General features: G+C 39.0%; 1 protein-coding gene across 1 annotated transcript in view; it reads right to left on the reverse strand.

Annotated features, from left to right (window-relative positions):
• The window catches only part of CPS1 (carbamoyl-phosphate synthase 1), a 215,052-nt gene that overhangs the window by 19,708 nt on the left and 174,517 nt on the right, over window positions 1-20,827 (reverse strand). Inside the window, exons 28-32 of the mRNA XM_019938868.3 lie at window positions 18,498-18,692; window positions 18,010-18,077; window positions 16,282-16,357; window positions 10,559-10,636; window positions 8,023-8,130 (exon numbers count right to left, since the gene is read on the reverse strand). Of these exons, the coding sequence (XP_019794427.3) occupies window positions 8,023-8,130; window positions 10,559-10,636; window positions 16,282-16,357; window positions 18,010-18,077; window positions 18,498-18,692 (525 nt within the window). The remainder of the gene's footprint in view (window positions 1-8,022; window positions 8,131-10,558; window positions 10,637-16,281; window positions 16,358-18,009; window positions 18,078-18,497; window positions 18,693-20,827) is intronic.

Genomic DNA, 20,827 nt, shown 5'->3' on the forward strand with positions numbered 1-20,827 from the left:
GGCAGAAGACCTCAGACCTCCCAAAAGGCAAGAAACTCCCCACGTACCTGGGTAGGGCAAAAGAATAAAGAAAAAATAGAGACAAAAGAATAGGGATGGGACCTGCACCTCTGGGAGGGAGCTGTGAAGGAGGAAAAGTTTCCACACACTAGGAAGGCCCTTCGTGGGCAGAGACAGGGGATGGTGGGGGGGGAGCTTCAGAGCCAGAGAGGAGAGCGCAGCAACAGGGGTGCAGAGGGCAAAGCAGAGAGATTCCCACACAGAGGATCGGTGCTGACCAGCACTCACCAGCCTGAGAATATTGTCTGCTCACCCGCCGGGGCAGGTGGGGCCTGGGAACTGAGGCTCAGGCTTTGGAGGTCAGATCCCAGGGAGAGGACTGGGGTTGGCGGCGTGAACACAGCCTGAAGGGGCTAGTGCGCAACAGCTAGCCGAGAGGGAGTCCGGGAAAAACTCTGGAATTGCCTAAGAGGCAAGAGACCATTGTTTCGGGCTGTGAGAGGAGAGGAGATTCAGAGCACCGCCTAAACAAGCTCCAGAGATGGGCATAAGCCCCAGCTATCAGCGCGGGACAGCAGAGACGGGCATGAAACACTAAGGCTGCTGCTGCAGCCACCAAGAGCCTGTGTGCAAGCAAAGGTCACTATCCACACTTCCCCTCCCGGAAGGCTGTGCAGCCCGCCACTGCCAGGGTTCCGTGATGCAGAGACAACTTCCCTGGGAGAACACACAACGCGCCTTAGGCTGTTGCAATGTCATGCTGGCCTCTGCTGCCGCAGGCTCACCCCTCATTCCGTACCCCTACCTACACCCGGCCTGAAGTGAGCCAGAGCCCACTAATCAGCGGCTCCTTTAACCCCATCCTGTCTGAGAGAAGAACAGATGCCCTCAGGCGACCTACACACAGAGGTGGGGCCAAATCCAAAGTTGAACCCCAGGAGCTGTGTGAACAAAGAAGAGAAAGGGAAATTTCTCCCAGCAGCCTCAGGAGCAGCAGATTAAATCTCCACAATCAGCTTCATGTACCCTGCATCTGTGGAATACCTGAATAGACAACAAATCATCCCAAAATTGAGGCGGTGGACTCTGGGAACAACTGTAGAGTTGGGGTTTACTGTATGCGACTGACTAGTTTTTGATTTATACGGTTATCTTAGTTTAGATTTTAGTGCATGTTGACACTGGTAGATTTGTTTATTGGTTTGGTTGCTCTCTTTATTATTTTTTTAAATTTAATAATTTTTTTAAAATTTTATTTTAATAACTTTTTACTTATTTTATTAAAAAAATTTTTTTTCTTTCTTTCTTTTTCTCCTCCCTTTTCTTCTGAGCTGTGTACCTGACAGGGTCGTGGTGCTCTGGCTGGGTGTCAGGCCTGAGTCTCTGAGCTGGGAGAGCCAAGTTCAGGACATTGGACCTCCCAGTCTCTGAGCTGGGAGAGCTCCCAGCCCCACGTAATATCAAATGGCAAGAGCTCTCCCACAGATCTCCGTCTCAACACTAAGACCCAGCTCCACTCAATGACCAGCAAGCTCCAGTGCTGAACATCCCATGCCAAACAACTAACAAGACAGGAACACAACCCCACCCATTAGTAGAGAGGCTGCCTAAAATCATAATAAGGTCACAGACACCACAAAACACACCACCGGAAGGGGTCCTGCCCACCAGAAAGACAAGATACAGTCTCATCCACCAGAACACAGGCACCAGTCGCCTCTACCAGGAAGCCCACGCAACCCACTGAATCAAACTTACCCACTGGGGGCAGATACCAAAAACAACGAGAACTACGAACATGCAGCCTGTGAAAAGGAGACCCGAAACACAGTAAATTAAGCAAAATGAGAGGACAAAGAAATACACAGCAGATGAAGAAGCAAGGTAAAAACACACCAGACCAAACAAATGAAGAGGAACTGGCAATCTACCTGAAAAAGAATTCAGAATAATGAGAGTAAAGATGATCCAATATCATGGAAAGAGAATGAAGAAAATACAAGAAATGCTTAAAAAGGAACTAGAAGAACTAAAGAGCAAACAAATAATGATGAACAGCAAAATAAATGAAATTAAAAATTCTCTAAAAGGAATCAATAGCAGAATAACTGAGGCAGAAGAACAGATAAGTGACCTGGAAGATAAAATAGTGGAAATAACTACTGCAGAGCAGAATAAAGAAAAAAGAATGAAAAGAATTGAGGACAGTCTCACAGACCACTGGGACAACATTAAATGCACCAATATTTGAAATATAGGGGTGCCAGAAGAAGAAGAGAAAAAAAAGGGACTGAGAAAATATTTGAAGAGATTACAGTTGATAACTTCGTTAGTATGGGAAAGGAAATAGTCAAAGAAGAGTCAAAGAGTCCAATACAGGATAAATCCAAGGAGAAACACGCCAAGACACATATTACTTAAACTAACAAAAATTAAATACAAAGAAAAAATATTAAAAGTGGCAAGGGAAAAGCAACAAATAATATACAAGGGAATCCCCATAAGGTTAACAGCTGACCTTTCAGCAGAAATTCTGCAAGCCAGAAGGGAGTGGCAGGACATATTTAAAGTGATGGGGGAAAAACATACAACCAAGATTACTCTACCCATCAAGGATCTCATACAGATTCGACAGAGAAATTAAAACCTTTACAGACAAGAAAAGCTAACAGAATACAGCACCACCAAACCAGCTTTACAACAAATGCTAAAGGAACTTCTCTAGGCAAGAAACAAAAGAGAAGGAAAAGACCTACAATAATAAACTCAAAAACAACTAAGAAAATGGTAATAGGAACATACATATCAATAATTAACTTAAATGTAAATAGATTAAATGTTCCAACCAAAAGACATAGACTGGATGAATGGATACAACAACAAGAACCATAAAAATGCTGTCCACAAGAGAGCCACTTCAGACCTGGGAAACATACAGGCTGATAGTGAGGGGATGGAAAAAGATATTCCATGCAAATGGAAATCAAAAGACAGCTGGAGTAGCAATTCTCATATCAGACAAAACATATTTTAAAATGAAGACTATTACAAGAGACAAAGAAGGACACTACATAATGATCAAGGGATCAACCCAAGAAGAAGATATAACAATTGTAAATATTTATGCACCCAACATAGGAGCACCTCAATACATAAGGCAAATACTAACAGCCATAAAAGGGGAAATCGACAATAACACAATCACAGTAGGGGAATTTAACACCCCACTTCCACCAATGGACAGATCAACCAAAATAAAAACAAATAAGGAAATACAAGCTTTAAATGATACATTAAACAAGATGAACTTAATTGATATTTATAGGACATTCCATCCAAAAACTACAGAATACACTTTCTTCTCAAGTGCTCATGGAACATTCTCCAAGATAGATCATATCATGGGTCACAAATGAAGCCTTGGTAAATTTAAGAAAATTGAAATCGTATCAAGTATCTTTTCTGACCACAATGCTATGATACTAGATATAAATTACAGGAAAAATATCTGTAAAAAATACAAACACATGGAGCCTAAACAATATGCTACTAAATAAACAAGAGATCACTGAAGAAATCAAAGAGGAAATCAAAATATACGTAGAAACAAATGACAATGAAAACACGGTGGCCCAAAACCTATGGGATGCAGCAAAAGCAGTTCTAAGAGTGAAGTTTACAGTAATACAGTCCTACCTCAAGAAACAAGAAACATCTCAAATAAACTAACCTTACACCTAAAGCAATTAGAGGAAGATGAACAAAAAAACCCTCAAAGTTAGCAGAAGGAAAGAAATCATAAAGATCAGATCAGAAATAAATGAAAAAGAAAAATGAAGGAAATGATAGCAAAGATCAATAAAACTAAAAGCTGGTTCTTTGAGAAGATAAACAAAATTGATAAACCATTAGCCAGACTCATCAAGAAAAAAAGGGAGAAGACTCAAATCAATAGAATTAGAAATGAAAAAGGAGAAGTAACAACTGATATTGCAGAAATACAAAGGCTCATGAGAGATTACTACAATCAACTCTATGCCAATAAAATGGACAACCTGGAAGAAATGGACAAATTCTTAGAAAGGTATAACCTTCCAAGACTGAACCAGGAAGAAATAGAAAGTATGAACAGACCAATCACAAGCACTGAAATTTAAACTGTGATTAGAAATCTTCCAACAAACAAAAGCCCAGGACCAGATGGATTCACAGGTGAATTCTATCAAGCATTTAGAGCAGAGTTAACACCCATCCTTCTCAAACTCTTCCAAATTATAGCAGAGGGAGAAACACTCCCAAACTCATTTTACGAGGCCACCATCCCTCTGTTACCAAAACCACACAAAGATGTTAAAAAAAAAAAAGAAAATGACAGGCCAATAAACGCAAAAATCCTCAACAAAATACTAGCAAACAGAATCCAGCAGCACATTACAAGGATCATACACCATGATCAAGTGGGGTTTAGCCCAGGAATGCAAGGATTCTTCAATATATGCAAATCAATCAATGTGATACATCGTATTAAAAAACTGAAGGAGAAAAACCATATGATAATCTCGATAGATGCAGAAAGAGCTTTTGACAAAATTCAACACCCCTTTATGAAAAACACTCCTCAGAAAGTTGGCATAGAGTGAACCTCCCTCAACAAAATAAAGGCCATGTACGACAAACCCACAGCCAACATCATTCTCAATGGTGAAAAACTGAAACCATTTCCTCTAAGATCAGGAATAAGACAAAGTTGCCCACTCTCACCACGTTTATTCAACATAGTTTTAGAAGTTTTAACCATAGCAATCAGAGAGGAAAAAGAAATAAAAGGAATCCAAATCGGAAAAGAAGAAGTAAAACTGTCACTGTTTGCAAATGACATTATACTATACATAGAGAATCCTAAAGCTGCTACCAGAAAACTACTAGAGCTAATCAATGAATTTGGTAAAGTAGCAGGATCCAAAATTAGTGCACAGAAATCTCTTGCATTCGTATACACGAATGATGAAAAATGTGAAGGAGAAATTAAGGAAACACTCCCATTTACCATTGCAACAAAAAGAATAAAATACCTAGGAATAAACCTACCTAAGGAGACAAAAGACCTGTATGCAGAAAACTGTAAAACACTGATGAAAGAAATTAAAGATGATACAAACAGATGGAGAGATATACCATGTTCTTGCATTGGAAGAATCAACATTTTGAAAATGACAATACTACCCAAAGCAATCTACAGATTCAATGCAATCCCTATCAAACTACCAATGGCATTTTTCACAGAACTAGGACAAAAAATTTCACAATTTGTATGGAAGCACAAAAGACCCCGAATAGCCAAAGCAATCTTGAGAAAGAAACACAGTGCTGGAGGAATCAGGCTCCCTGGCTTCAGACTATACTACAAAGCTACAGTAATCAAGATAGTATGGTACTGTCACAAAAACAGAAATATAGATCAATGGGACAGGATAGAAAGCCCAGATATAAACCCACACACCTATGGTCAGCGTATCTTTGATAAAGGAGCAAAGAATATACAACGGAGAAAAGACAGCCTCTTCAATAAGTGGTGCTGGAAAAACTGGGCAGCTACATGTAAAAGAATGAAATTAGAACACTCCCTAACACTATACACAAAAATAAACTCAAAATGAATTAAAGACCTAAATGTAAGGCCAGACACTATAAACTCTTAGGGGAAAACATAGGCAGAACAGTCTATGACATAAATCACAGCAATATCCTTTTTGACCCACCTCCTAGAGAAATGGAAATAAAAACAAAAATAAACAAGTGGGACCTAATGAAACTTAAAAGCTCTTGTACAGCCAAGGAAACTATAAAAAAGACAAAAAGACAACCCTCAGAATGGGATAAAATATTTGCAAACAAAACAACTGACAAAGGATTAATCTCCAAAATTTACAAGCAGCTCATGTAGCTCAATATTAAAAAAACAAACAACCCAATCCAAACATGGGCAGAAGACCTAAATAGACATTTCTCCAAAGAAGATATACAGATTGCCAACAGGCACATGAAAGAATGCTCAACATCACTAATCATTAGAGAAATGCAAATCAAAACTACAATGAGGTATCACCTCACACCAGTCAGAATGCCCATCATCAAAAATCTACAAATAATAAATGCTCGACAGGGTGTGGAGAAAAGGGAACCCTCTTGCACTGTTGGTGGGAATGTAAATCGACACAGCCACTATGGAGAACAGTATGGAGGTTCCTTAAAAAACTAAAAATGGAAGTACCATATGACCCAGAAATCCCACTACTGGGCATATACCCTGAGAAAACCATAATTCAAAAAGGGTCATGTACCACAATGTTCATCGCAGCTCTATTTACAATAGCCAGGACATGGAAGCAACCTAAGTGTCCATCGACAGATGAATGTATAAGGAATATGTGGCACATATATACAATGGAATATTACTCAGCTATAAAAAGAAATGAAATTGAGTTATTTGTAGTGAGGTGGATGTGCCTACAGTCTTTCATACAGAGTGGAGTAAGTCAGAAAGAGAAAAACAAATACCGTATGCGAACACATATATATGGAATCTAAAAAAAAAAAATTTTTTTTTGAAGAACCTAGGGGCCGGACAGGAATAAAGACGCAGATGTAGAAAATGGACTTGAGGACACGGGGAGGGGGAAGGGTAAGCTGAGACGAAGTGAGATATACACCACCAAATGTAAAATAGACGGCTAGTGGGAAGTAGCTGCATAGCACAGGGAGATCAGTTCGGTGCTTTGTGACCACCTAGAGGGGTGGGATAGGGAGGGTGGGAGGGAGATGCCAGAGGGAGGTGATATGGGGATATATGTATACGTACAGCTGATTCACTTTGTTATACAGCAGCGACTAACACAACAATGTAAAGCAATTATACTCCAATAAAGATGTTAAAAAAATGTACACAAATAAACATGTGTTGACTGATTAAAAAAAAAAAAAAGATGACAGCCTCAAAGACAACACCTAGCATGCATATTGAGTACTGAGGCAGAGTCATTATTACTGGAAAGGTCTTTAAAGCAGTGGTTCCAAAAGAGTGTTTGAAAGAGATATATCATAAGGTACTATTTGAGGTGAGGGTAAGGGCAGACAGTGAAAGCATCGGTTCTGGAAAGTTCTCACGTGCCTGCTGCATACCTCCTTCTGAGAAACATTGCTTTAGATGCTGCTCACCTGTAAGTGGCCCAAACATTAGAATCATCTGCAGCGGTAGTTATCCAAATGTGGTCCCCAGACCAGCAGCAATAGCATCACATGGGGACTTGATAATAATACAAATTCTGGGGGCCTGCTCAGAACTACAGATTTAAAAACTGGGGAGGAGTCTTGTAACCTGTATTTTAACGAGTCCCCCAGGTGGTTATGATGCATACAGTTAGAGAACCACTGCGCTAGCATACAACCAAATGGGCTCTGAAGGGCAGTGAAGGAAATTGTCATCTTTAAAATACCCAGCAGACTCAGAGGAGGAAGTTCCCCTCAAAATTAAATTTTACCTGGGGCATGTCCTACTGCTACCTAGTTAACAAAATGTTTTTAATGGGATTCCCTGGTGGCACAGTGGTTAAGAATCCGCCTGCCAATGCAGGGGACACGGGTTTGAGCCCTGGTCCAGTAAGATCCCACACGCCACGGAGCAACTAAGCCCGTGCGCCACAACTACCAAGCCTGCGCTCTAGAGCCCATGCGCCACAACTACTGAAGCCCATGTGCCTAGAGCCTGTGCTCCGCAGCAAGAGAAGCCACCACAATGAGAAGCCCGAGCACTGAAACAAAGAGTAGCCCCCGCTTGCTGCAACTAAAGAAAGCTTGCATACAGCAACGAAGACCCAACACAACCAAAAATAATAAATAAAATAAATAAATTTATAAACAAAAAGAGAAAATGCATAATAAAAGAAGACCCTTCACAATCCAGCCCCAATTAAAAAAAATGTTTGAAATCTTTCTCCCCTTCCACTTTTATTTATAAATGATGACCTTTTCAATGGCTCCTTGGCTGATGGTTTGTGTGGGCAGCATCAGAGTAGCATCTCCTGAGTGGACGCCTGCATCCTCCACGTGTTCAGAGATGGCATGGGAGATGACCTGGCCAAAAGAAGATTTGCAAAAGAAGTGTCAGCTCTTCTTCAAAGAATCTACTGCCTGACCCATCCCCCTAATTCTAACAGATGCCTCCAGCATTGAGCAGTTTCTTTGCTAAGTCTCTGATGAGTGGAGTAGAAAGAGCTGCATAGGTAGCGTCACCAAGCCTCCCTGTGCAGTGACAGATCACCTCTAAGGGCAGCTGAGAGTGTCTGAAAGCTTACCTCCCTCTTCCATTGATTAGAATAGTTATTAATACCAGGAAAAGAAGGCAACTAAGCCAACTCATAATGACTTTTAAAAATGGATAGGAAAATAAAGCATTTGGGGGGCACTGGAGATAGCTTTATCTTTTCCTTCCAGGTTAAGTTTTAAACACTGGAAAAGAAAAGATGGGAGAGGTCAATACCTAGCTTAGGTAAATGTCATAACTTAGATGGATCAGAAAGAAAATGGAAGATCTAAAGATCAAGAGATCTTTATCAGCCCCACACTCTAACCAACTGAGCTAACTGGCCACCTACAAGAGATCTTTAAACTGAAATTTGAGACAGGAAGGAAGCAAGAGGAAAATATTCTTGTCCTCTTTGAGAGGTAAGAAAACCAAGGCAATATAAGAATAAATAATCCAGGTACATGTGACTGCTATGTGACCAAGTCAGGATTTTGAACACTTATCTGTCCGATTGCAAAGTTTATGGTCTCAACCACAATAACCTGAATGTTAACAGTATGTGTGTCTTTGGAAAATGATAAAGCTGAGAGTGGGGGAGAATAATTGGGTGGCTGTAAAAGACTTAAATAAATTACAGTGAAGATTTGTTTATCAGATTTATAGATGATTTAAAGCAGAGTGACATTTGAGTCCCAGTACTCCTGCTGTCACTTATGAGTTCTGTGACCTGGGTGAGATACTTTATCTCCTTAGCCTTGGTTTCTGGGAAGATAGGAATAACAATGGTATCTGCCTCACAGAATGTTTGTAAGGATGAAACAGAACACATAAACAGTGCCTGGCATGATATTTAGTGCAGAGTAAGCGCTCAAATTTTTTACACTGTCTAGAAATGGGGAGGCAACACCTCACTGAACTCTGAAAAAAAGTTATATGTCTGAAGTACTAGGTCCACTTCTGAGTGTGACTGTTTAAAAGTTATGTGAATAACCTGGAACACTTCCAAAAGAAGGAGTCCAGGATGATAAGCAATGGTCAAGGTCTAAGAGAATCTTAGGGCAGGAGCATATCCTAGCAAAATGGAACCAAATCAGGCCAACTGACCAGCATTACTTTACCAGCACAATATGTGAAAAAACATAAATATCTGTAGGCCAGTCTTACATTCTCCACTTCCACATTGGTATGATCACATTCCTCTTATTTTATACCTCAGTCTCAAATACATAAATGTTCAAGTGGGAAAGAATATACATATGCTCCATAACTCTGGAGGCCATAACTCAGGTCAGGGATGAAAATTCTAGGGCAGCAGATCTTAGTTCAAGAGAAGGAATATATTGGATGTCCAAGAAGTAAAAGCAAAAACAAAACAAAACCATATATATATGTCATCTTACAACTTTTTATGCTCTGTATAACCAAGAGTTAAACAGAAAGCAAATGACCACTTTCCAGGGTTGCTGTGAAGAAAATTCTCATCCTTGGGGAGTAAGGGGTTGAAATAAATGATATCTAAGGGTGCTGAAACTCTAGATTATAGGATAAGAGGTCATCCTTACTATATATATAGTATTTTTTTGAAACAACCTTGATTTGAACTGTTAATCTGGAAGAGAGAAAAAAAAAAGACCAAAACAAAGAAACAAAAAAAGCTTTAACATGCTTTATTAGTACAACTTGAAAACTAAAGGAAAGAATTCTTATACTTTCATTTCTCACTGAAGTTTGAGGCATTCATTGTATTAGTGATACAAGATGTGATATGGTAAGCCAATTTTATGTTATTATCTTTACCCACCCTACTCTGTTTAGTTTTGCTTTTATTAACCCAATAAAAAGGAGAAGGATGGAAAAATCAAGAGAGAAGAAAAACTAGGGATTCAATTAGGAACTTCAGAAAGAAAGGTACTGGATGTTTTTCTAATATCCATTGAAACAAAAAAGGAAACACCAAGACAAAAGAAAATGAGAGAGAAAATCTATTCAAAAAGAACGAGTACAGGATGATAATTTTTAATATCATCAAAGAGAAATTCTAACAGTATGAAAAGCAGAAGATATGATACCCATGACACATCAACTGAATTGTCAGTGAAATGGAACAATTTTTTTGACTGAGCAGACTTGTCCATTATTTTTAGAGACCTGTTTTGTAGAAATCACGAACTCTAATCTGAGTTAACATTTCTAAATTGCCAAGAAAAAAATTCTGATGGGAAGGCAGGAAGAGGGGGTGGGAGATAAAGCACTTACTCTTCCATCTCTGCCAACAGCATCCATTTCCACTTCCCGGGCCCCCTCAATAAATTTTGTCAGCACCACTGGGTGTTCCTGTCACCGAGGAAAACAGAAGGGCAGAAACTTTAGTTGAAATTACATGTATGGGGTCAAGTAAATCGTGTACCTTAAGTCAGTACCACGGCAATACTTGAAAAAAAAAAACAATGCTCAACATACTACACAAACTCATTAGCCAGTTTGTTTGGTAAGAACACGGTCATTCTCTGCTAACAGTGAGGAAGAGGAAATCTTTCTCCAATTTTCAGTTCTCAGTGAATTGAACATGAGTTTTGAAATTTCAAACATCGACTTCTAGGTGAGTTAGAGAAAAGAGGAGGCTAAGGAGAGGGCAGAATGAGGTTGCTTTTCTGTCTCCAGAGTTATAAATAGCTCTCTATTTTATTTATAATTATATATCAGTATTGGTTCAGGTTTTTCCTCTCTTCCTACACTTATCTTTTCTAAGCACTACAATGCCCTCCGTTAGTTCTCTGTATGAGAATTGTGAATGAACTTAGAAGGAGAGCAGCATTTTGTTTCAGTTTTATTAGGCCAAAGATGGAATTATTTACATGGAATTGACATACTTTAAATCACTTCTAAAGTGTGACATTTGTGACTGCAAAATCAAACATTTTTCTGTATAAATCTTAAAATGTTCTCCCTCTCTCAGCTGTTTCAGACCCCTTATTATTCTTGATGTTCTTCCCACACTCAGTTCCTTCATGACAGTGCTGCAATGCCTTCCACAGCTTGATCACTAGGTGCTTTTCCAGACTAAAAGAAGTGGTTGAATGAAGGCCTCCAGGGTTTAGGCATCTCTTCTCCCCTGCCCCAGGCACCAGCAACCGGCACCACTTGCTGTTTTCTTACCAGACCCTGTCTTTACCTGTCTCCATGCCTCTCTTCCACAAATGCACTCCACCTTCTCTCCTCAGCTTCATCTTTCAAATTTCAACCCATGCTTCAAGGCCTAGCTTCAATGCCACCTCCTCCCTGAAGGCTTCTCTGAACATGTCTTTTTGCTCTGAACACTAACTCCTTTTGGCCACTACCTTGGAGTTTATCATCTTATGCATATGTGTTAAATATATCTAAAATACAAGCAAAAATAAACAAATGGGACCTAATTAAATTCAAAAGCTTTTGCACAGCAAAGGAAACCATAAACAAAACGAAAAGAAAACCTACAGATTGGGAGAAAATATTTGCAAATGATGTGACTGACAAGGGATTAGTCTCCAAAATTTACAAACTGCTCATGAGGCTTAATATCATCAAAAGAAGCAACCCAGTCAAAAAATGGGCAGAAGACCTAAATAGACACTTCTCCAAAGAAGACATACAGATGGCCAAGAGGCACGTGGAAAGATGTTCAACATCACTAATTATTAGAGAAATGAAAATCAAAACTACAATGAGATATCACCTCACACCAGTCAAAATGGCTATCAGCAAAAAATCCACAAACAATAAATACTGCAGAGGGTGTGGAGAGAAAGGAACCTTCCTACACTGTTGGTGGGAATGTAAATTGGTACAGCCACTATGGAGAACAGTATGAAGGTTCCTTAAAAAACTAAAAATAGAGCTACCATATGACCCTGCAATCCCACTCCTGGGCATACATCTGGAGAAAAAGATGGCCCAAAAGGATACACGCACCCCAATGTTCACTGAAGCACTATTTACAATAGCCAAGACATGGAAGCTACCTAAATGTCTATTGACAGATGAATGGATAAAGAAGATGTGGTATATTTATACAATGGAATATTACTCAGCCATTAAAAAGAATGAAATAATGCCATTTGCAGCAACATGGATGGACCTTGAGAGTGTCATACTGACTGAAGTAAGTCAGACAGAGAAAGAGGAATATTGTACGATATGCCTTACATGTGGAATCTAAAAAGAAATTATACAAATGAGCCTCTTTACAAAACAGAAACAGACTCACAGGCTTACAGAGCGAACTTATGGTTATCAGGGGGGAAGGATGGGGGGAAGGGATAGTCAGGGAGTTTGGGATCAACATGTACACACTGCTGTATTTAAAATGGATAACCGAAAAGGACCTACTGTATAGCACAGGGAACTCTGCTCAATGTTATGTGGCAGCCTGGATGGGTGGGGAGTTTGGGGGAGAATGGATACATCCATATGTATGGCTGAGTCCCATTGCTGTGCACCTGAAACTATCACAACATTGTTAATCGACTATACTCCAATATAAAATAAAAACTTAAAAAAATGTAATATATCTTATGTCCTTTAACAGAACATTTTAAATAGAAGTGAATTTTGTAAAAAAATTCAAAATAACCAATGTCTCAAGCCATAAATAAGCTTCTCTCTTCTTAAATTTATTATTAAATGAAGAAATTTCCCCCACTTCCTTTTCTTCAAAGTCCTATCGGACATGGAAAATTTTTTTCATCTCTGTTTCTCTTTTTTAAAATATTGGATGTTGACTGTTGGCAGGCCTGGTAGGGCTGTGTTGAGACTTACGTGGGAATTTTTCCATATATTATAATAACAATATAACTGCAAACAAAGATAAAGTTTAACAGCTGTCTTAGTCTCTCTAGTCCAGCCTAAGACAGGGGTTCTTGTTCAAGTGATATATTGAGGGAGTGAGAAAAGCAGGATGGGGCAGCAGGAAAAAACTAGGAAGTTCGTGGTCTCAGTGGGGACTGGATTTGGCCTTACCACAGAGGGAGCTCTGAGTTGCAGCACAGAGTAAGTCCCATCTTAAGGCAAAGGGCAGTCACTGTCCAGCATTTTGAGCGTGGTAGTAAGGTGAGGTATCTTGCCTCCTGGCTGACAGAGGCTCCCATTTGACTGAGAATAGTTATCCTGAGAAGTACAGCTAGGAGGTGTCATCAGCTACCACAGCAGTTGGGGGATGGGTGCCCCCACTGGTAAAGGGATCTAAGGGGGGCAACAACAGCATCCTCCATCCTGGCCAATTGAACACATTTATGAAATAGCCCTTAATACGTTGAGGAAGAAAATTTCTTAATACATTTCAGTCTTTCAGCAACATTATATACATTGTTGGCCCTCTTAAAGCACTTCTTTCCTTAGGTGTCCATGATCACCTTTTCATATTTCTTTCTCAGGCTCCTTTGTGGTTCTTTCTTCCCTGCTCAGCCATTAAATGCCAGTACTCCTTTCATCTCTGTCTTAACTGTTCCTTTTCCTCTATACTATCCCAGGTGATTGCTTCCAATCTCAAAACTTCAATTACAATGATACGCTATTGACTTCCAAATCTATATCTACATCTCTGTCTTTAGCCACGATCTTGATCTTCAATTCCAATTCTATGTAACCCTCTGCTTTCAGAACATCTCTACTTGGACTTCTCACAGGCATCTCACATTCAAAAGGTCAAATATTACATATATGATTTCCCCCTCTAAAATTCCTCCCTGAAGTGTTCCTTGTTTCAATAAATGGTACCACTGTCCATCCAGCTGTCTAAGGCAGAAACTCAAGAATCATCTCTTATCCTCTCTCACCCTCCACCTCCATCCATTCACAACCTCAGTACACATTCTCAATATTTCTAGAACACATGCACTTCTCTCCATCTTTACTACCATTACTCTGATCCAAGGCACTGTCATCTCTACCCTGAGCTATACAACAGCCCCTTAACCTCCTCCCATGAATTCAGACTTGTCCCAGATTTTACTCTCTATACCATAGAAGAGTGATCTTTCTTTTTTTAACTTTCAATTGCTCTTTTTTTTTTAGTTTAAGTATAGTTGATTTACACTATTGTGTTAGTTTCAGGTATGCAGCATAGTGATTCAGTATTCAGAAAATATGACTAAAATCCACCTCAGTATATAACTGACAAGGTTCTCTTTATCTGCTCCTTGTCTTTCTGCTTTCTACCATCGTTATAATCAACACTCCTCACCATGTTTGGCATCCTAGCCATATAAGTGAATGCTTTATCAGTTTCTAGAAACTTCATGCTCTTTCTCAGCTTCAGGCCTTTACATATGCTGTTCTTTCTTCCTACTCACACACAATGTAAACCTTTTAACTCTGAATCAACCATTTGGAATCAATTTAAAAGTCCCTTCTTCAAGGACTGGACCCTGATACTTTTACACTCTCCTTCAACATCATGTATTTTCTCTATTGCAATGCTCATCATATTTAATTATAATTATTTGATGTCTGATGTCCCTAGTAAAGAGAGTCCTCTGTGAGACTATCTTTTCATGAATGTAACCCCTGATACTGAGAACAATGTCGTTATATAGCAGGTGCTAAATATGAATGGATACATAAATAGATCAATGATTAATGGGGGCTAGTTTTACTCTAGATTCACTGAATTGAGAATCTCAGATTCTGCTGTAGTTTGATGGGGAGACTTGAACCAGAAGTACTCCATTAAGACACCTCTATTATAAAACTTTGGCCCTGTAAGGATTCTATCCACCTGCTAGCAGAAAAAAAATATTTTAAAAATATTCTACCAAGTAGAGGCCCTATAAGATACACTGTCCCAGACAGAGAACACCTGCCTCATCACTCACATGAGACCAGCTGGGTCAGGCTGCTGGTTTCTCAAAAGATGAGTGTGGCAGGACCCCTTGCAGGGAGTGAGATAGAGAAGAGGACAGTATCTCACTGCAGAGCACATTAATGAAAACTGGCCCTTTGGAGAGAGTCCCTCCTCAGTTATCTGACTTTCACACAAAAGTGAATTCAAAATCCACTTGGTTTCTTTTTTATACTCTGTCTCTTCTCACTCTTTATCCTTATGCACTCTTTTCACTGACCAAATTTCCTTGGGGAGCAACTGCCATGCAGAAACGAAGCCCAGCTTCATGTGTGCAGGACAGTCCATGCTCTTTATTCCTCTTTCAAATGCCTCTGATTTCACTCTTTGGCTCCCTCCAAACTCCACTTGCCTAACATCAAACTCTTCTCTATGAGTTGTGTTTTCTCTCTCTCTCTCCTTTTTTTTTTTCTTTTAGCCCTATCTAGCTTTTGAAAGCTTTTAAAAAGAAAACATTACTTTTATCCTCTACAGTACAAGGTCTGCAGATCAATAACCCCACTGGGTAAATCTTAAATGGATTACACTCAGGTAACGCCGAAGGAGAAAGTAAAAGCTGGGGCAGTGGAGAAAGCTGGTTGAGTGAACACAGAATTATAAACATTTTTATTAACTTACAAATGGAATGTACCAAAATGAAAAAAATCAATAGGTGAGTGAGGGGATTTACTATTGAAGTTACAGGATTGACTAAGGCAAAGAAAGGCTCTCCAGGTGTGAGAATTAAAAATCAGGGAAGCCTTCACTTGTGTGTGATGACAATGCTTGGGCTGCCCTTGAGGCTGGGAATCCCATGGATAACTTGACCAGCATCTAACTCATTAACAGACAAGTTTGTGCTTATGCAGCCTTGCTCTTGGAGACTAAAATCGTATAAATCTCTGTTCTGATCAAATATTCACTGGTCTTCCTCTTCTTCCACTAACCCTAAGGATCCAAATATAATTAAATGCATATGTGTTTTCTCATTTCTGTATTTAGGACTATAATGGGTAGAAGAAAAAAGGAAAAACATCATAACATCCTGTGCAAAGAAAAACAACATAAAAACAAGGTAGCAATGAACAGAAAAGGTAAAAGTCACCAGAAGGAAATAGGACACTACCTGAGAGACTCTAGTGGCCTCCTCTAGGAATTTTTTCATCTCATCCTCGGAGAATACCACATTCATGGCAGACCCACTGGGTAAGGAGGGGGAAAAAAAAGAGGTCAGTTTCTTTTACCACTTCAGAAGTAAAGCATGCTAGAATTGCTTCTCAGAACAGTTCCAGGCAACCTCTAGTTCCAGACTAGGCTAAATAAGAAGGTGTCTCTTTCTACATTGAGACTTTATGTAGTCAACAGGACAATCAACCAAAGTAAAAAGTCCCCAAAGTTGGGGACGAGGAAGGGGGGTGGGACATGTGATAATGCCCAAAGAGAACCATGGTAGCTCTTAGCAGTGGCACATCCCCAAGGTCCAGCCTTTCTGATTTATTGTTTTAACTCTCTTCTGGTTCCAGGTAACACTTATACTGTAACAGGATTCATCCCAGGATCTAGCTTTCTAAACTTGTGTCTTCAGAGTTCATTACCCATAGCTGATCTTAACCCACAACTATGCTGTCAAAGCAGGTCATTCTACTATCTCAGCTGGGTTACTAAAGAATCAACTTTTTAGTAACATTTGCAAATGTACGGTATCTGACTGAAATGTATTCAGCTGTGTCCTTTCAAATTCTTGAGAAAGAATACTATCTGAAATCAATTTACTCTGAATTTTGGCATTTTCAGAGTGGGATGGGAGGGGAGGAAAGAAGGAAGACTAAGCAGAAGGGAAGAAATGAGGAAGAAAAATATCACTTTCCACTTCCTTTTAAAAGTAACTTTTTCTTTACCTTTTCTACTATATTGCAAATTTTATGCTTGAAGAGCTTTCAATTTCTTCATCTATTTAAGACATGAAGGCTAAGGTCCTAAAGACGCTAATAATTCACAGTATAGGGAACTAAAAGAAAGATACAGATGGCAATGATGTGAGGGAGCACAGTAGTCAGAGTGACCCCCCCTTAAGTGCCTGTGTTGTTTAAATTAACGTACATTAACACCTCAGAGAAGCAGTAGTATTGGACTGTGGTTTACACAGAATGTCACTTAAAGAAAAAGGAAAGTTTCCCACCTCACTTGAAATTTTTCATTATTTTAAAGGATCCCATCTCACATTCCATTTACACTTTCAAATTGTGCACAACAAATTACGTTTCTCTTATTATCCCCTGTTCAGTGAAGTAGCTCTTTATATGTGGTAACATCTGAAGAGAGTGACAATTGACGACTTCTCCTTTGATGACAGAACTTAGTTTCAAAGTTTATTATAAAAGACACTGTCCATGAACTCCAACATTGTAATTCATTTATTTAAAAAATCTAATCTCAAAAAAAAAAAAATTCAAACCATAGGCACCATCGGAAGGTGCTGACAACAGTCAAAGATAAGCTGTCATTTCTGGGTATCAGAGAACAGATGCTGGTGAGAGATATACCAAGTTTGTTTTGTTTTGTTTTTTTAAATTGTCCTCTTCTCTAATGTAAAGCTATCCTCCTCCATTTGGCAAGGAGATGCCCTAAGCCATGCTCCTAAGATGTAAGATTGGAGACACTGTGTTGTCACTCCCTGAAGGAAAAGCATTAGGCTGAAGAACTGTGCACAGGTCTTCACTCTGGCTCTGTTGGTATGGGGATTGTCGATGGATTTACAAATTACTACACATCAAAGCCTAGTGCTGTTAGCATACAGAATGCAGTTCTGTGTCTCCTGACTTTTAAATAATAGTTTTAGAAAACAATATATTACCTCAAAACATAGGAAGGTCTCAACAAGCAGGGGTAGCCCACTGACTTCGCAAATTCCAGTGCCTCATTCTAATTAATAGAAACAACAACAACAAAATGCATGAATAGTTTAAAATATTCAATAAAAATGCAGAATGGTATCGTTAGAACAAGTGGTAACCCAACTCCTTTTATTCTTTCTCCCAAAAGACACCACTAAAATGTAAACTGGACACCAAAATACATAAAACTTCTAGTTTCTAATTCTAAATATCAAGTCTAGTTCAAAAATAGTTTGAACTTCTTTTCATTGTTGGAATCAGTGAGACTACTCCTATCAGTTTATAACCAGCATTTAACTGCAATCATGGAAATTCAGCAACTTTAAAGTAAATTCACTGAGCATAGTGCATTCTCTCTGCCCTGCAGTTAGCATCTGCGGTAGTTAACATTTAGGTTATGACTCTTCAAAATGGAACATTAAAAACAGACTCGTGTTTCTCTCCTTACCAAAGTGTTAACAGCTTTCCATGGTGCCTGAGACACCTTCAGCTCATCCAAGACAGCTGAGAAGATGGAGCGATCCTCAGCCCTGTCGATCTGCAGAGGGCTCGTGCCCATGATCTTGACACCGTTCTTGTACAGGGGGACTGCCAGGTTGTTTGGAATCTGGCCCCCGACTGATATGATACAGCCACCACATGCCTGAAAAATATGTCCTCGACATCAGCCACTGGATAATGAACAACTGTGCTAATGCTGCCTCTGTTGCCCTCCTGAGAATGCTGAAGGAACACGACTGTGATATTTTCATTATTCCCATCAATGAATATATTGTTATGCCACAAAGAGGTAAACGGATTTAGTCCTGACTTTCCAGGCACTTACCTGCTAAAGTCTTTGTAAGACTCCCATACAACTAACTACACATGATAACCATGTAAGACTCCCATAAAACTCCACGTGATTACCGTGCACGACTTCCATACAGCTGCATGTAAACGTGTGACATTTGCATGTGTGGCAATTAAAAGAAAATTAAGTCAATGAACATTTCCATCCTGTACTTTACATTATAATCAACTAATTCTTGAACTACTGTTGTAATTTCTTAAACGGATACAGATCTCTCCTTTTAACATTCCCCTCTGCTGTTCCTCTCCACCCCAGCACTTCACATTCAGATTAATCATTCAAAAGACTGCTTCACCAAGTTACTCCTATACTCGGAGTTCTCCAAAGGTTTCCTTTGCCTAAAGGATATAGTGTTAACTCATTACCACTGGGGCCATCAAGACTTTCCAATCTTATCTATGATCACTGCTGTCAGCCCCAGGAAAACTACCTACCCACTGTCCCCACCTTCATGCATTCCCACCAGCAAGCTTTCTCACCTCCACGTAATCTTTCCCTGCCTGTTTCCTTTCTCCCTTCTCCTTTCCCTTATCAATTTTCTAACCATCCCTAAAGTCCAGTCTAAATCCTACCTCTCATTGTGACATCTTGCCTCCTTTACTGCTGCTTGGTACCTGTCTACAGTACCCAGAACTCATTTTAATTCCTATTTCCTTACTATTTGCCTTACAAGCAGTCCCTGAATCGTTAAACTTAATCTCCTATGAGCAGTCAAAACTTCAAGATTTTTTTCTTAAAAGCCCACCAAATCTCAAATGTTCTTGAGACTAGTGCTATAGAGGTGAGGGTGAGCCAAAGAGGGATGGTGGGGAATTGGGTTTGGACTTAAGTCCCTCCTCTTCTTGGTTCCCTCCGTGAAACTCTCCCTGAGGTTCAATCTTCTTGTCTGTAAAATTAGGATAATACCTGCCTACTTCATAAGGTTCCTATGTATGTAGATCAAATAAGATAATAAACATTAAAGGTGTTACTACATTATAAGACATTATTATTTATATTAGAAAATATTACAATATCTGATAGGCCATTGATCTGGGCGTAATTTGTGTTTGCTTTAATGACCTACTAATGAATGTTGCTGAAGGAATACCTATGTGCCAAATGTATTTTGTCATTATTTGAAGTTATTCTGAAATATTTTTTAAAGGGATGAAGCTCATTTCTCTCTGATAAGAGAAATTACATACTGCCTAAGCAAACACCCTGCAATTGAGTGCTTAAATTCATTGTAAACATTATGGAAAATAACAGTCCACATTTCTGCATATTTATAAGTACACTTAAACTGCTTTTATCATCATTTTTTATGTTCAATATCCATTTTTTGCAAAACCTTTAATAAATATTATTCTCTTAACTATAGTATTTTTATTTGCTTATTATTTTTAGTTTATTAGCAGCATTAATATTTTAGAAGCCTAGAAACGAATTCCTCAATTAAATATATAGAAAAGTCTCTTATGTGAAAGACTTCAAAATAAATTCTAAAATTAAGGGAGAAGTAGCCAGTTAGCAAATATCAGAGTCAATTGGACTAAATAGGTACTTACAGTTGAATAAAAAGGCTCTAAGTAATAAATATATCAATATTTTCAAAAATAACTCTATGGAATTGATTTTTATCAATAAATCAACACATTTAAAAACAATAATAATATGCACTGCTACTATTTACTAAGTACATTACTGTATACCCTAGACGATGTTTTGACTTTCATGGTCATGGTATCACTTTGAGGCAGTTATTACTATCCCCATTTTGCAGTTAAATAAACTGAGGCTTGGTGAAGGTGAAATGACTTGCCCATTTTTCTCATCTAGCAAATACAGACTTACTTGAACTCAATTCTACGTATTGTAAAGCAGTTATGCTTACCTAATATACCAAATCTTTGAATCTGAAGCTAACCCTGTTTTTCTGGTTG

Source organism: Tursiops truncatus, chromosome 7, assembly GCF_011762595.2.
Source record: "Tursiops truncatus isolate mTurTru1 chromosome 7, mTurTru1.mat.Y, whole genome shotgun sequence".
Lineage (NCBI taxonomy): Eukaryota > Metazoa > Chordata > Mammalia > Artiodactyla > Delphinidae > Tursiops > Tursiops truncatus.